The sequence below is a fragment of the Fomitopsis serialis genome, assembly GCF_022376445.1.
Source record: "Fomitopsis serialis strain Sig1Antser10 chromosome Unknown B0H18scaffold_25, whole genome shotgun sequence".
Lineage (NCBI taxonomy): Eukaryota > Fungi > Basidiomycota > Agaricomycetes > Polyporales > Fomitopsidaceae > Fomitopsis > Fomitopsis serialis.
This window is the reverse complement of record NW_025954985.1, coordinates 349,390-364,508: the sequence shown is the minus strand read 5'-3', so window position 1 is coordinate 364,508 and position 15,119 is coordinate 349,390. Positions and strand designations below refer to the sequence as shown.

Sequence of the window (15,119 nt, the reverse complement as noted above, 5' to 3'; positions counted from 1 at the left end):
GATGCAGATGCAGCCTGGCGAATTATAGGGCGACGACATCTACGTCCCCTTTCCAATCAGCACTTGGCACGCAGGTGAGCGCAATCACTCTAGTCGGACTAGCATTCGGCGATATGTGACCGGCCGACTTGTCGTATTTCGCTGTCACCACCAATAGAGGTTGTTATACGGTGCACACTTCCCGTCATCACTTCCTGCGATTGCGACACACTAAATAAGCTTGGGCGATTACTCAAGAGAACGCGCACCTGGCAGCCACCAACCTCGGAAGCTGGATGCATGCAACCGTGGCCTTAGTACTGTCCTCAAGATGAATAGCCATCTGCCGGATACATACTGACCAGGTACGTGTATGATCCTGCCGATGCACTTCAGTGCGGAGATTACCAGAACCTTGTCCAATAGCAGCCAGCAACCCCGGTACAGTCATCTCTTCGGGCGATAGACCATCACCGCTTTGTCTACGTCCCCGCTCGATACGTCCACGTCTGTTCAGAATGGACCTTAAGAACGGTGCCGTGCAGAGTGCCGTCCAGTGTCTGCATATTGATACTTCTTTCCGCAGTGTCCACTGCACGTTCCGTGCCTTTTCACCGTTGTTCCATCGTACGTCTCAATCTCGAAGAGGTTTTGTGATACGCTGCTTTACCCATACCTTGAAAGCTTCGTGGAGGTTTGGCCCGAACAGAACCTCGATAACGCCATGCCGTTCATGAAGGCACAGTGGTGCATAGTCATTGCGTCTAACGCCGCGCAGAAAACTTCTCGTATCAGTTGCGCATCAGTTGCTGTCCCTGTGCCGTTACAGTCTAACCTTCGATGTGGTTCGACTGCACCTATCGATCGGAGCCTTCCACCGACAAAGGAATGATATGGTCCTGGAAGTGTACCATCTCGCCGTACCTTGAGCACGTACAACTAACATTGATCTCGACCCCGGGGAGCCATGCATCCCTTGGCACAATCTTCCGTTAGTGACTACAGTACACGCCCTCGACGTCGAGGTACATATACTGCGTCACAGGAGACATTTGGTATTTGTCCCCCTAGGCTAGGATATCGCAACGCGTGTCTAGTGTGGAGCCTCGCCGCTTGGCAGCAATGTTCAACGATCGCAGGGTAACTCATTACCGATAAATGATCCTGTCAATCTCAGGAGTGTTACGGCACAGACAGGAGGAACTGTGTGCTAATATCATGTAATATCGACTGCTATGGAACCCCCCGCCCGCTGGGCTCGGAGTCTCCATCGAGCCTGAGCCTGAGCTCAATCCATGGAACCTAGTCTGCTGCGGGCATCTCGGACTTTTATGTACAAAGTGAGATGCAAACTGCCACTTAACCTCGTAGACGTAACGTCTAATCCTGATGCTCCATTTACATATGCCCTGGTACAGTGCTCGAGCCGCAACAGCACCCGACATGCAGCCATGTCCCCGAGCTGCGATGCCGTCTCCCCTAAGTCAAAGATACGTTGTGTCCATTTTCTGCGTCGCGATTCAAATGGCGAGGTGCCTGATGAGCCAATGGCAGCACGCGCTACATACTGTCGCCCAATCAGGCAAGTGGAAGTACAGGAAGGTTAAGCGCCCCCGCCACAGCTGGTCCCGTTTCTGTCGCACTTTTTCGTAAAGCCGTAAAGCCTTGACATAACTCTGTCTTCGTCCTATTCAAGATGTCCATGCAACCCGTTCGCACTCTCTTCACAACACCCCACCATGTCACTCGCGGAGGCCATGCCCCAGCATGCCATCACATCCTCCAGTAGCACGCCCAGCTCGTCCAACCGCGACTTGACCGCGTCCAACCGCGATGCGAACGCGAATGCAAACACGCACTCGAACTCCAGCGCGAAGCCGCGAGAAGGCCAGGGATTTGAGTTTACGAGGCGGAAACGGTGGGCAGACCTGCTGGTTACGGAGCTACGCGAGGCGATTGTTCTCGTCCTGTCGCCCACCTGCAAGGTCTGGTATTGTGGTGCGGCGGTAGAAGAACTACTCGGATGGAAGGACGAGGAGTTGGTAGACGGTGACATTGCGGACCTTATGAACGGTTAGTTGTATATGCGAACCCACGACCGTCGCGTCTGACCTGTTGCATGTATCAGTCGACGACCGCTCCAGCTTCCGCAGTCAGTTCCAGGAGAGCATGCAGACGAAGAGTTCGCTCCTCGCCTATGCGCGTCTGCAATGCAAGAACGAGTTCTACATGGCAAGCGACTATTCATCGCGTCCTCGCGAGGTGCTCTTCGAAATTACCGGCAAACCGCATTACTTCTCCGACTCGGGCGAGTTCAGGTGCTTCTTCGCTGCGGCCAAGCCCTACCCAAGCCGGAACACTGCAATGTGAGTATCTGCGTACAGCGGGTCAGTAGCTGTCACTGAATCCGTCCACAGGGTGAACACGTTCCTGGAGCTCAAGATGGAGAACGAACGGCTAGAACAGCGCGTCACTCATCTTCGCGCACAGGCCAAAGCTTTGAACGTGATGTATCCATCATCCTCCCCCGCGCCCTCGTCGACTTCCCCTGGCAGTCGGTTCACGCAGCAGGTCGCTCAACGCACCGAAAACGGCTACTATAGCGGCTACGGTGACACCCCAGTTGGTAACACTAGCCTAGACAGTCAAGTGCAAGACGACGCAGACGACGACGGTACGGATCCAAATGGATCCAGAAAGAAGGTATGCACTGTGACGTTCCACAATGTCTGAACGTTGCCTTGAGCCTTTCTAGGCCAAACGGCCGTTCACCGCACCAGAGCACCACGTCTGCCAGACTTGTGGTCGCACGGACTCGCCAGAATGGCGCAAGGTTCGTCTTATACACGCGTGACTGTTATGTGGGAACTGATCATGCGTGTCGTTTCAGGGTCCTGGGGGACCTAAGACCCTTTGCAACGCATGCGGCTTACGCTGGGCCAAGAAAGTGCGCACAGACAAGTCGGGCGAAGGGAATGGGAGCAACCCTGATGGCGACTCATTCATCTTCTGAGCTTCGAGTGTCGCATGCCATCCCCGGTTGGTCTGGTATTCCTATTCTTCTTGGGACGGTCACATACGCAGCCACCGACGTTTTGTAGCATATATCATGGAGCATACCTTTCTTGAGACTTTCTTGGGGCACAACTGGGGCACGGACTTGTTGCCATCCATCTCGCCATGATGGGAACATTTTGTGTGCATTGACGTCTGTGCTAACTGATACATGCTGAACAGAACATAGCCAAATGTGTGATCTCAAGAAATTCAAGCCTTACATCTGCATATCCGCACCCACGTACATTGTTCATTCCGTAGCCAGTCCTTTGAGTGTCCGAGTGTTCAGTGTCCAAGTTGCTAATGTCCGCCATTTCCGTTGCAGATTCATACACTCCAAGATACGGATAGAGGTACAGAGATTGTCCGGACAGGCTGATTTGGACCCGGGAACTGAGCCACCATCTATTCGTGATATAACAGGCGGGACTCACCGTGTTCCTATATCCTCCTCACCTTGCTGATATTAGTGTGGACGCTACCACGTTCGGAGTGGGCGAAGCTAACGCGACTCGGCGGCGGGGGAAAGCGGAGTTGATAGTGTCCCAGGGAGTTGAGGCGTGGTCGAGCGGGAGGTGGCTCCATGATGAAAGATTCCGTGATGGTGCGGCTTTCTTCACGCGTATTCTCTGTCCAGAGCCGGATGATGATGAGGTCAAAGGCGATGCCTGCAAGTTCTACGCTCTGACAATGGTTGAATGGGTCAACACGACAAGCATGTCTCAGCATACCCTATAACTTACGACGTCGGTGGTGCCGTAGAACGCATCGTTGCTGATCATCTCCATCACGGCGCTGATCACGACGGACAGAGTGTACATGAGCGCGGACTCCATGAAGATGCGGCTGACGGTTTTGAGACGGTTCCAACGCTGCTGCCTTATGAACGACGAAGTCTGCTTGCTCAGCGCCCGCATTCGATACACGATCAACCCTAGTTTGATGGACGTTAGACTGCGTAGTGAGTGCGGCGATTGGCTTGTAGCACGTACCAGTGACCAGGAAGTTCAAAAGGAGCGACATCAAGTAGGTTGCAAATAGGTATGGTCGGAGAGTTTTCTCGTGTGGTATCGTTGCTAACTTGTGCAGGGTGGACACGTAGTAAACGTCTACGGTCGCACAGACGATCGCACCCAGCCACAGGAGGGTGGGCAGGACGATGACGGCCCAGCGAGGCTTCCAGTGAGCATACACAATCCAGCAACGATAGATCTGGTCACGACAGGTCATCGTCAATGGAGATCATGATGTCAAAAGGTTTATTGATTTTTACCAGAGCTGCATCGGAGAGCATCGCGACAAGGAAGTACAAGACACTCTGGTGCCCCACAGTCAGGCTCTCAGGAAGAGGTGAAAATACGGTGAGTCCACTCACCCTGACGATATTGATCCAGTTCGATATCGTTTCGAATTGCAAGTCAGCACCGCCGGGCCTCTTGAAGAAGACGAACGCAATTATGTTATCATATAAGTTCAGCGACACGTCCACTCCTCCGAGGATGAACAAGCTAGTAGCCACGACCATCCAGGGCCAGGACTTCGTGCCGAGCCCCGCGATCTGAAAACGGCAAAACCACCTGTGCATGCAAACCGCGAAGACCAGCGCGTGTACCCCGAAGGCGAAGCTTTGCATGAAGAGCGAGACCAGCTGTGCTTCTGTGATAGGAAAGATCGGTGGCCTCCGCATCGGAGGGTGGGACATCGCGGTGAGCAATGATAGTCTGTTGAACTCTTTCAAGTTATATACTCCCGATATCATGTTCCTGAAGCACTGACCAATGCGAAGATGCTCCACGTTGTGTCTATCAGTTTCAGTACGACACTAGCCTTCGCTTTCTGGTGCCAAGAAATTTATTTGCGGCACCAGCTTCGTTCAGGCCACGGACAATTTGCAAGCTACGTACCTTGTGAGAAGGCGTTGTAATTTCATATCCCTAGGTAAGATGCGCTCACCATTGCATGGATATAGTGCTTCGTATGGGAGGGGCCCAACATCGGTGGAGAATCGGAATGATTGAGCCACGGACATGTCCGTAAGCTTGGATCAAAAATCGTAGCTCCCGCACCGATACGAGTAGACATGCGAGATGTCATTCTCGTAGGAAGGGGCATGGTAATGACGGCGTTTGCTGCTAGAGGAAATCCCACTTCTCCTCAATTCCCTTGCCGACCATTGCCGTACCGACTACTGCTACAGCATCGCGGAGAACAGTCGGTATGGTGAGCACAAAGATCCGTGTGTCCTTGACGTCGATGCAGCAGCTTCCATTGCGCTGTCCAGTGGATTGACTCACACGACCTACATAGGCTGTTCGAACTGGAATCCGCGAAACGCGGGGAGACGATCACATCTAGGAAGGTCGGGAGGTCATCTCGTTACCGTCAGCCATGTCTCGAATAGACTATGCACACTAAACGGACCTGGACATAGGACAGGCATCGGTTGCAGTCGAAGCTCGTCGTGATTGCCACCATATACCAGACTCCAGTGGCTGACATCAGCGCCATCCGGGGCCATCGAACCACTGTAAAATACCTGTGGAAGTCAATGAGGAAGTGTGCGTCACTACCAAGTGAATGAAACAACTCGCCAATAACACGAATACCATGACTTCAAATTTGATTGCTTCCATGCTTGTTTCATCAACAGGCATCGCCCGATGAAGCGGGGTCCATCGACTCGACGCACACGCAAACCAATTTCAGTGTCAGGCCTAGTTTGGTGTCAGGACACACAAAACCCTCTGAATAGTCAATCTACGGACCCAACATTCAACGTTGCGAATGGAAGCAGACGGGCCAACGCACGCTCCTGTCGGCAAAGATCAGCGTTCCCCGATCATCAAGGCCACTACTCGCATCACTGTGGCACCGTTCCGACCGCGGGGAACAAGACTTGCAAGGTGAGAAATGCCCAAGCAACATATATTACACACTGTAATGACAGATACAACGGTCTACTGCGACGTGCAGTGTCAATGAGCGTACAAATTTGATACAAAGTCAATGGCCCCGTCTTACACTCGTCGAGACATTTTTTACGAGAGCTTAGCGAAGCCGACGGCGTTGTTGTCGACAGAGAACGCGGTGTAGACGTTCCTCATGAGCCTATTGGAGATCAGCTGTCATTCATGGACACCGAAACCGACGACCACGTACGAGTCACCAAGGAGCCAAACGTTATCACCGAGACCGAGGTCCTGAGCAGCAAGAGCACCTTGGCAGTTACCGTCGGAGGCAGTACCGAGGTTGAAGCTGTGCATATCGACGGTCAATCTAGGCAGAACCAGGAATGGTAGAACCCTTACACGTCCGAGGAGATCTCCCAGTTGTTGCCACCCCACGAGAAGGCGATGGTCGGGATGGAGTCGCAGGGAATGGAGTAGTATCCGTTCTGCGAGTCGTACTCGGACGAACCGTCAATGGCAGCGTAGAACTGCGACACGGCATCGGGCGGGCCGTACATGATCGTGGTGCCTGCGCACAAGACCAGGTGAGCTCAGGTATTCTATGGTGAGCACTGTCCCGAAATGCTCACCGGAGTCAATGATGGTGTCGAAGTCCGAAACCGTGGCGTTGTTGTTGACCAGCGCACTCGCACCACTGATCTGCCAGAAGCCCTGCGCCGAAGAAGAGAGGTCGTGGTACTCGATGTCACCAGAGTACATCGAGTTGTCCGTGCCCCCGATGTAGAGCTCGGAGCCACTGGTCGAGAGCTTGAAGGCGAACACGCCCTCTTTCACGGCCTTCTGGTCAACAGCAGTCCAAAAGTACGGGTCCTGTTTTCGTTGCATCAGCGTCGGGACAACGAAACCGATCACCTCCGACCTACCGATTTGAGCTGAGAGATGGTAGGGAAGGCCATGCCCATCAGACCGTCGTTCGGCCCACCGACCAAGTTGCCGCTCTCGCTGTTGACAGCAGACAGATACTGGCCAGTAACCGACACACCGGAAACGCTGACTAATAGCACACCACCGTAAGTACAGGCAGCAAACTCCGACCACGCAGACATACCGGTATCGGAGTAGATGGGGCCAGAGGCGGTAGAACCGTCACCGTATTGGATCTGGAAGTTACCGCTCTGCTCCTTGCTCGTCGAGGACTTGGATGCATCGTATGAGCTCTTCGCCTGGCAGCCGGAGCAGTCGGAGGACGGGATCCAGAGATCAGCAGAACCAGTATCGAAGTCGATGGTAAAATCCTGCGCGGGCGTGCCAATGGACACGGTGCCCGTCCACTCCTCATTGTTCTGCTCGTCCGAAAGGGACTCGCCCTGGCGCTTCTGAAGAGAAGGGGGCAGGACAGCCAACCCGGGGATGTGTGCGCCCTGGTTGAAGTTCTCCAGACCGACGTTCTTGTCGATGTTCATCAGGTTCTGACGGTGCTTGCTAGTAGACACAGAGAGCACGTGAGCACGTGCGTCGCTGAGCGGAAGAATAGCAAAAGCCGCGTACTTCTGCACCTTGACCTTCTGCCGAATGGCAGCCTCGCGGTCGAACGTGCCATCAGCCTTGGTCACCGAGCTACGCTTGTGAATGGGAATGCGGATTCCGTTCTGGGTATCCTTCGCAACCGGCGAAGCGGAAGCGACGAACGCAAGAGCGAGGGTGAGCAGAGCTGCCTTGGGGAACATGATTGTTGAACTGAGGAGCTGAAGGCTGTAGGGGAAAGACCGGAGAAGGTACGAACGAGGCGACCTGCCGTTCAGCATTCAGCCCAGAGGCTTATATGCATCCCCGGCTTCCGCGTCATGAAGAAGCAAGGCCTTCGCGGCGCACATGTCCTTCCGAACAGTCCATATGACGGGGACCACCGCCATGTTGGCTGAGAAGCCATCGCAGGTGGTATAGCATGCTTGTGCCGTGTCCAGGGAGATCCTGCAACTCGCTGATCATGCTTCAGGATGATGAAATGAGAACGGAAGTGAGCCCTTGTGCATACCTCACGTCCCGTGTGTTACACACCGCCAGCGCCCGGTGCAGGGACCTTCCCGATCCAGATGCGGCATGGAAGTCGCTCCACAATAGCGTGGTCGAAGCGGCGGGAAGAACGTCTAGCGTGCAATCCGGCGGTGAGGCGGGTTGGAGGCGGGCCTTGCGTGGGGATGCCCATGATCCGCTATCGAGACGCTGCTGTATCCTTGTGACGCAGAAGTCAATCCCCCGCACGATTGCGCACCCCTCCCTTTAGCCGATCAACCGAACGCCAGCTTACTCGTGCGTTTGCTATACCAGGTAAGGTCGGGAAGAGATGACGACCTGTTCGGAGATCCCGGTGCCCACCTCGTGAACTTGTTATCTTGCATCCTCGGGTCCCCGTCCGTAAAGCTGATCGACCTCATAGGGAGCCGTAGACGAATACAAAGTACGACGGATTGGTGCGATGGCAAACACCTTGTAGAGCCAGTGTGAATTGAACGTCATTACAAGCGACCCGTCGGAAAAGACCATGGGCGGTCATGCGCAGGGAACACAATATGCTGTATCATAACACTTGGGCATGACAACGGGGAGCACTGCTATGCAAGTACTTGCTGCACTGCCCACATCATCAGTTACGATAAGGAGCAGATGGTCCTTGCATAGCATGAGTCTCGGGGTTCCCGAGACTACTTACGCGCACAAGGCTACCCGGTGCACCTCCGCATGCTGGGGGAGCATCGTAAATGCCAGTAGATAACAGAAGCTCGAGCCTAAGAGACTTGTCGGTACTGCAACCAAGCGTTGCGACTTCGTGCAAACAGAGCATATGGATATGAAACCCGCCGACTCGCCTCGTTACAATGACGTCGCGCCCGGCCACATGGACCCATTATGACCACCGCATCGAAGGTGGCCGCGACGCCCGTTGATACCACATGCTGTGACATGCCCGCAGAGATAGAAGCGATACATACCGTGTCGTGCGCATGACCGAGATTGTGCAGTTGTCTACTCTCTACTGGGAAGCAGGCTCAGACAGCGTGAAGCGGCATGGAGAAACCACATACCATATGCATCCGACACACCAATCGACCCGTCGTTGCCGCACATTGTCGAAATGCCGTACAGCTACCAGTACCGTGAGCGGGATCTCCTATCTCACTCGGGAATATGGACCATAACTGGAGTCGTCGCAGAAGAATTTGGCTATAGCTGCTTTCTTCACGACAGAAGACGCGGATGCAAGGACGGAAAACGAAGGGTCACCTTCAAAATGCAAGAGAATAGGTCGTCGGTCGACACCAAGTTGCTTCGGTACTGTAACATAGGCGCCCATAAGCGGGAACACGTGTCTACCAACCTCCATCAATTCAACCTCGGAAGACCGCCCTAGCAAGTATGATCGTAGAGAACAGCTTCATTAAGTCTATCTAAGCAGCAATCAGTTGGCAGCAAGCAGTGTAGATCCGGCACTTACATGCTCGTACTCATCGGTGCCGCTGGTACGTGTTCAAGAATCACAATGGACAAGGGCAATAGACTCAGAGGTACTAAGTGTCAGGAAGATGCCATCGTAACATCTCTCAGCTCCTGTACATAACAAAGGCTCCTCCCTGTAACCGAGTCCCTCGCATCCGGGTCGATTACGAACCCACAGCGCGCGTAAATCCTCGCCGCTGCAGGCTCAGGTACGAGCCCACGCTTGCGGTGCTCCGGCGCGATGAACACGTTGCGTATGGCGACCGTCCGCGGAGTGTTCCTCCCGAGCAGTAGATATCCACGTACATCAATTGCTCTCCCTCGAACACGGCGAGGAAGGTGCCTTCCGCGGTGTCGGCGCCCGATGCAGCCTGAGTATGCGACTCGGAGGCTCCTGTCACAGTACGTCCAGGGCTTGTCCACGGCGACAGGCTGGCTATGACCATCCCTAGGCCAAAATTCATGAAGTCATCGTCAAAGGGCGTTACGGCGTCGACGAAGTCTTGAGCAGATGCGAAACGAACTAGGCGCAGTGCTGCAGTTGGTGACTCCGATCCAGGGCTTGACATCGAATACGTCGGAGGTGCCTTCGTTGCGGGTAACGATGTTGGACTACGGAAGCTTGCCTTTCGCGAACTGAATTGATGCCAAAGAACATTGTAGGAGACCGAGATATGTGGACAAAGTCAGAGGCCCCTATACCACACCGTTTTTGACTCGACATGTTTGACTGGTCGCACAGCCCAGCGGCCGTCAAGCGCTTAACAGATAACCTTCAGTTCCATCGCCCACGCATACCGCCCATGAGATAAGGGACACATACTTACCTGTTGTGCGCACCAACATAAGCGTTTGAACACTCCGATCGGCTTTGGATGTCAGTGTGGCCCAGCTGCCAGGCCGCCACATACGTGCGGCGGAAGATTGCCAGTACGTGTTGGCTGCTGTCCATCATCGGAGGCAACACGAGCTCCTGCCAGCAGATGTTGTAGAGACGACATCAAGACGAGGTTCGACTAAGGTATGCCAGCCAGCACTTGAATTGATAAGTACTTCAACAAGTCGAACCAGAGGAGTTAAGCAATCGAGCCGCGAATTCAAGAGCATGCTGTTCTCACCTAGCAGACCGCCCTCCCCTCCATCAAAGAGGTCTTCCTTAGGGTCTGCCTAGTAGGAGAGAAGTACTCAGTTGTTCCCAGCATGAGTTGTCTTCCACATCCTACCCTCCGGAGACAGCCGCCGGATATGTTCCCTCTAGCGCGACGCGCGTGATCGTGACGCGCCACCGCTGCGGCCGCTCAAGGCTTACCTTCAATCATGCATCAATGCATCATGGCCAGCTGCCTGCTTCTCTCCCTCATCGGCTGTGCTTCCCTCGATACACGCAGGCGATACATGTACCCCACCTCACCTGAGGTGTAGAGCCAACAGTCGCCAGTTCACCGACCATGTCTTCGCCTCGCCCTCCAAACGTAAGGCTCGCACGCGCGAGGGAGATCCTCAAGGCCGCCAACTGCAATCTGTCCCCCGAGCACAGGGAGATCGTTGCCCGCGCAGGAGCCGCGTTCAACCGCGGCGGCCAGTTCGGGGACTCGGTCATGATGCAGATGCGAATGATTGTGTGCAATACATTCGAGAGGCCGGAGGACGGGAGGACGCATGCGCGAGTCGTGTTTGAGGGGACCGTATTGCAAGGTGAGTGAACCCTGGACAGCACAGATTGTGACCGTGAGGCTGACAGGTGGACATTTCATACTCTTTAATCGGCAGAGATGTGCAATGCACATAATATGATGCATGGAGGTTGCGCAGCGTTTCTCGTCGACGCGTGAGCCCGTCGTCTGGACCCGCAATTGGACTGTCTATTTACCGCTCCGCATATAGCTGCACATCGGCCACGCTGGTAGTTCAAGCTCTGGTCGCTGGAGGTGCCTTCGACCTCGTCTCACAATCCCTCAACACGACGTTTCACGCGGGAGCGAAATTGTACGTCCTTATTGCTGCTCACTTCACGCTTTGAAGGCCTGTAATCTGGGCAACAGAGGGGACAAGTTGAACGTTGTATGCATCACCGTGTCCTCCGGTAAACGTGCGGTATCTGTGCGCGCTGAGGTGCGAAGTCAGCTGCCTTTCCCAGTAGTTGCTGACTCTTATCTCCGTACGTACAAGATATGGAATACCACAGCGCGGCGTCTCGTCGCAACTGGAAGTCAGGTGAAGATGGCCCCAAGCAGGTCCGATGTCAAGCTTTAGATCCTGTAGCTCTTGTACGGTTATATTTGCATTCTTCGTCTATCCAGAGGCTGTATTTATATCATCAATGACTCACAGTGTACCAGTGTACCATGATTGCCTGCCGACCAGCAAGGCAGTTCTACGAGCGCAGGTGTTGTGGGATGGTGCTGACGGTCGAATGTGACTGGACGTCTGTACGTAGCGCCCGACATGTCTCGTGACCGCGATGTGTTACGCCGCGCCACCGACGCGCCGTGCGGCGTGCGACGCGTCTAACATGTGTGGGGAGTGCGCGTAGGTAGGTCCGCGGGTTCCTTGCCCAATGCGCACATACTTCAGGGCAGACCGATTCAATCTTATGAAGCGTGAGTAGGGCTCAGATACATAATGCGATGCAGGCGAGAGTCCTAGGCAATTAGCAAGTAATTAGTGTCGGAAGCCCACTCCATCTGAACTTTGCAGCGTGGCATTGAAGAGACCGACAGTGCACAACTTCAGTGTCTTATCATTTGTGGGTGAGCAAGTGCTTACACTCGTAGTAAACGCGTCCGCCATCTTACTCTTACGGGACTGCGTCGCGTAGGTGATGGGTCCGTTCTCCGAATCGGCCCGCAGTTGAGACACAGTCTCAGTACGAGCGCCGGTCGAGAGAGGAAGGTAACTGCCTCGTGAATTAATTGAACCTCACGCGGCAGAATTTGGTGCTAAGCGACTCGTCTAGTGCTCTGTATTGCCAAGGAGCCTCTTGTTCTACCCTGTATGATCATGATCGAATATTTTATCGCGGTTTGTAATGGGTTTGCGTCCAGTGGTCCTCGGACCCTTGGCGTTGCGAGTGGCAGCGTCGAGATTCATATATTCACCGCTCTTCAACGACTCATTTTGGCCAACTGTCCTCGGAGGATAAATATGGAAGCGATGGGTAAACATGCAACTCGCTAGGGCGTGCAGATAGACGTTGACGTTCTAGCGAACCAGACTCGAATGACAACACGGGCCGCGGGAGAAGATCGTTGCCTGGTCCTGATCGGCAAACATGGACATGCTGGGCTGCTGACACATACTTGAACTACTTTCCGTTGCTAAATCCAGCAGCTGCTATACTCACAAGCGTCGTCGTGGATTTCAGGTGGACGAGTACAACTTGAAGGTTGTAAGAAGCGCCGCCTATTGGACTCGGGGCAAACTCGGAGCAGGCGGCGAATCATGGAAACACGTGATTTTGCGGCCGCACAGGAACGTCGGGGTTGCCTGATATGGGTAACCGCCTGCGTCGACAGTGGTTACCCCGCACTCGTAAACGCATTACCCCTGTGACAGTTGATTGTCCCCACATCCTCAGAATGAACCGGCTGCTGCTCTCGTCTCTCTCGTCTCTTCCACGACAGGCCGTCCGGCAGAAAGGCCTCCGTGCTCGCGCGGCGATCAGCCAACGTCGCAGCGCTTCATTCTACAATGCAGATGTGGCAGGACTGACGGAGGAACAGGCCGAGGTAATGCACATGTCGCATGTGGCCGGACCGTATCAGGACACTGACATGGTACAGTTTAGAGATGCTGTCACGCAGTTTGCGCAGAGGGAGGTTGCTCCCCGCGCGGCTGAAATAGACAGGACTAACACCTTCCCCGCTGTGAGTCCAAGCCTCAATGACTGTCACGCACGACTGAACTATTCATACGCCGCCGTCGTTCGCTTTAGGATCTATGGGAGAAGCTGGGATCCATGGGGCTTCTCGGCATCACCGTATCGCCCGATTACGGTGGCCTGTCACTTGGTTACTTTAACCACACACTGGCAATGGAAGAGCTGTCTCGTGCCTCCGGTTCGGTAGCCTTGTCATATGGTGCACACTCCAATCTTTGCGTCAACCAGGTATGCGGATTTATTCTTGAGCCAATGCATGTGTGCATTGCCACCGCAGTATTCTCACTATGCTCAACACTGTATCAGATACACCGATGGGGCACAGACGCCCAGAAGGCCAAGTACCTACCCGACCTCATTGCTGGGACGAAGGTCGGAAGTCTCGCCATGAGCGAGCCCGGAAGCGGCAGCGACGTGGTAAGCATGCAGTTACGGGGACCAAGGTAGAAGGCGGGTGGAAACTGAACGGCAATAAATTCTGGTTGGCTCAAATTTCTGCGCGCGTCTTGGGAGTCAGCACTGACTCAGCATGGCTCAGGATTACAAACGGCCCGACCGCGTCGACACTGGTCGTATACGCAAAGTCAGCACCGGAGAAGGGCTCGCGGGGCATCACTGCCTTCATTATTGAGCGCGGGTTCACCGGATTCTCCACACACCAAAAGCTGGACAAGATAGGCATGCGTGGAAGTGACACTTGCGAGCTCGTCTTCGAAGATTGCTATGTTCCAGACGGTCCGTGAAATGATCCTTGCCTCCCAAGCGTCATCTGACGGCTTGGATACCTGTAATAGAAAATGTTTTGGGGTCCTTGAACAGAGGCGTTGAGGTGCTCATGTCCGGACTCGATCTTGAGCGCCTCGTCCTATGTGGCGGGCCTCTGGGGTGCGTCAATAAAATCGAACTTCAGATCTTCTCGGCTAATCACCCGGGCGCTCGGTAGGCTGATGCAGGCCGCATTTGACTATGCCGTCGAATACGTGCATGACCGCAAACAGTTCGGGCAACCCGTCGGAACGTTCCAGCTGATGCAGGGTCAGTCCTTTGTGTGCACCCTCTCCGTGCGCGTCGTGGTGTCTTACGTCTGCGCGCTGGCGTGTCGCTCGCAGGTAAGATAGCGGACATGTATACGAAGTTAAACGCTTCGCGGTCGTACGTTTACGCGGTCGCGAAGGCCTGTGACCAAGGGAAGGTCAGCAGACGGGTGGGCATTTTCTCCGTTCCACATTGACGAAGCCACCACTCACGTCTCGGCATCCAACAGGACTGTGCTGGAGCTATCCTGTACTCCTCGGACCGTGCGGTCGAGGTGACCATGGAGGCGATGCAGATGCTTGGGGGTAACGGCTACATCAACGGTACGTGCCCGCCGTCTCCTCACGGCCACCGTCCGTTTGTTAACCCGCCATTGAAGAGTACCCTACCGGGCGTTTCCTCCTGGATGCCCGTCTGTACACTGTAGGAGCGGGCACGCAGGAGATCAGAAGGATGCTCATCGGACGCGAGTTCAACGACGAGTTCAAGCGCCGTTCGGCATAGGCCATCGGCGTCACATCTACCCCGCATTTTTCGAACCATCATCTGCATACTCATCTATCGGGAAGGAAGGACGAAGTGACAGAGCTGGACAGAATCAAACGGCCGCTGAGTGCTCTCATCATCATGTACTATTATCTTGAACATTGCTGTAGCCTATGTATCATACCACGGAACATCATCCAGACTACGCCACAGATAAGAACTGCTAGTGCGTCTTGCCAACAAGAACGTGTTGTATGAATGTTGGCGACATCCGAGGT

General features: G+C 54.4%; 5 protein-coding genes across 5 annotated transcripts; 3 read left to right on the top strand and 2 right to left on the bottom strand.

Moving 5' to 3' along the window:
• The first annotated feature begins 1,606 nt into the window (after window positions 1–1,606).
• Window positions 1,607–3,224, top strand: B0H18DRAFT_1001723 (uncharacterized protein). Its single transcript, XM_048028319.1, has 5 exons — window positions 1,607–2,052; window positions 2,108–2,345; window positions 2,397–2,682; window positions 2,735–2,812; window positions 2,870–3,224. The coding sequence occupies exons 1-5, from the start codon at window positions 1,719–1,721 to the stop codon at window positions 2,990–2,992; spliced, it is 1,059 nt and encodes a 352-aa protein (XP_047894622.1). The 5' UTR covers window positions 1,607–1,718; the 3' UTR covers window positions 2,993–3,224.
• A 253-nt stretch (window positions 3,225–3,477) lies between these two features.
• B0H18DRAFT_1210442 (uncharacterized protein) lies at window positions 3,478–5,026 on the bottom strand (the record flags this gene model as incomplete). Its single annotated transcript, XM_048036368.1, has 7 exons — window positions 5,006–5,026; window positions 4,813–4,943; window positions 4,412–4,757; window positions 4,310–4,354; window positions 4,029–4,248; window positions 3,780–3,970; window positions 3,478–3,720 (listed from the first exon to the last, which is right to left on the bottom strand). The coding sequence occupies exons 3-7, from the start codon at window positions 4,736–4,738 to the stop codon at window positions 3,478–3,480; spliced, it is 1,026 nt and encodes a 341-aa protein (XP_047894621.1). The 5' UTR covers window positions 4,739–4,757; window positions 4,813–4,943; window positions 5,006–5,026.
• Window positions 5,027–6,074: 1,048 nt separating this feature from the next.
• B0H18DRAFT_1118199 (aspartic peptidase domain-containing protein) lies at window positions 6,075–7,672 on the bottom strand (the record flags this gene model as incomplete). The annotated part of the gene is made up of 7 exons (XM_048033746.1): window positions 6,075–6,144; window positions 6,196–6,291; window positions 6,345–6,513; window positions 6,575–6,815; window positions 6,869–6,999; window positions 7,054–7,427; window positions 7,494–7,672. The coding sequence occupies 7 exons, from the start codon at window positions 7,670–7,672 to the stop codon at window positions 6,075–6,077; spliced, it is 1,260 nt and encodes a 419-aa protein (XP_047894620.1).
• A 3,009-nt stretch (window positions 7,673–10,681) lies between these two features.
• B0H18DRAFT_1001713 (HotDog domain-containing protein) lies at window positions 10,682–11,778 on the top strand. The gene is made up of 5 exons (XM_048028318.1): window positions 10,682–11,135; window positions 11,211–11,268; window positions 11,325–11,426; window positions 11,483–11,552; window positions 11,610–11,778. Exons 1-5 carry the CDS (start codon window positions 10,889–10,891, stop codon window positions 11,691–11,693), a joined length of 561 nt encoding a protein of 186 aa, XP_047894619.1. The 5' UTR covers window positions 10,682–10,888; the 3' UTR covers window positions 11,694–11,778.
• A 1,168-nt stretch (window positions 11,779–12,946) lies between these two features.
• B0H18DRAFT_1001711 (acyl-CoA dehydrogenase/oxidase) lies at window positions 12,947–15,087 on the top strand. Its single transcript, XM_048028317.1, has 11 exons — window positions 12,947–13,168; window positions 13,223–13,306; window positions 13,375–13,548; window positions 13,627–13,737; window positions 13,764–13,801; window positions 13,859–14,055; window positions 14,115–14,205; window positions 14,264–14,355; window positions 14,430–14,524; window positions 14,585–14,678; window positions 14,735–15,087. Exons 1-11 carry the CDS (start codon window positions 13,019–13,021, stop codon window positions 14,857–14,859), a joined length of 1,251 nt encoding a protein of 416 aa, XP_047894618.1. The 5' UTR covers window positions 12,947–13,018; the 3' UTR covers window positions 14,860–15,087.
• Window positions 15,088–15,119: the final 32 nt, after the last annotated feature.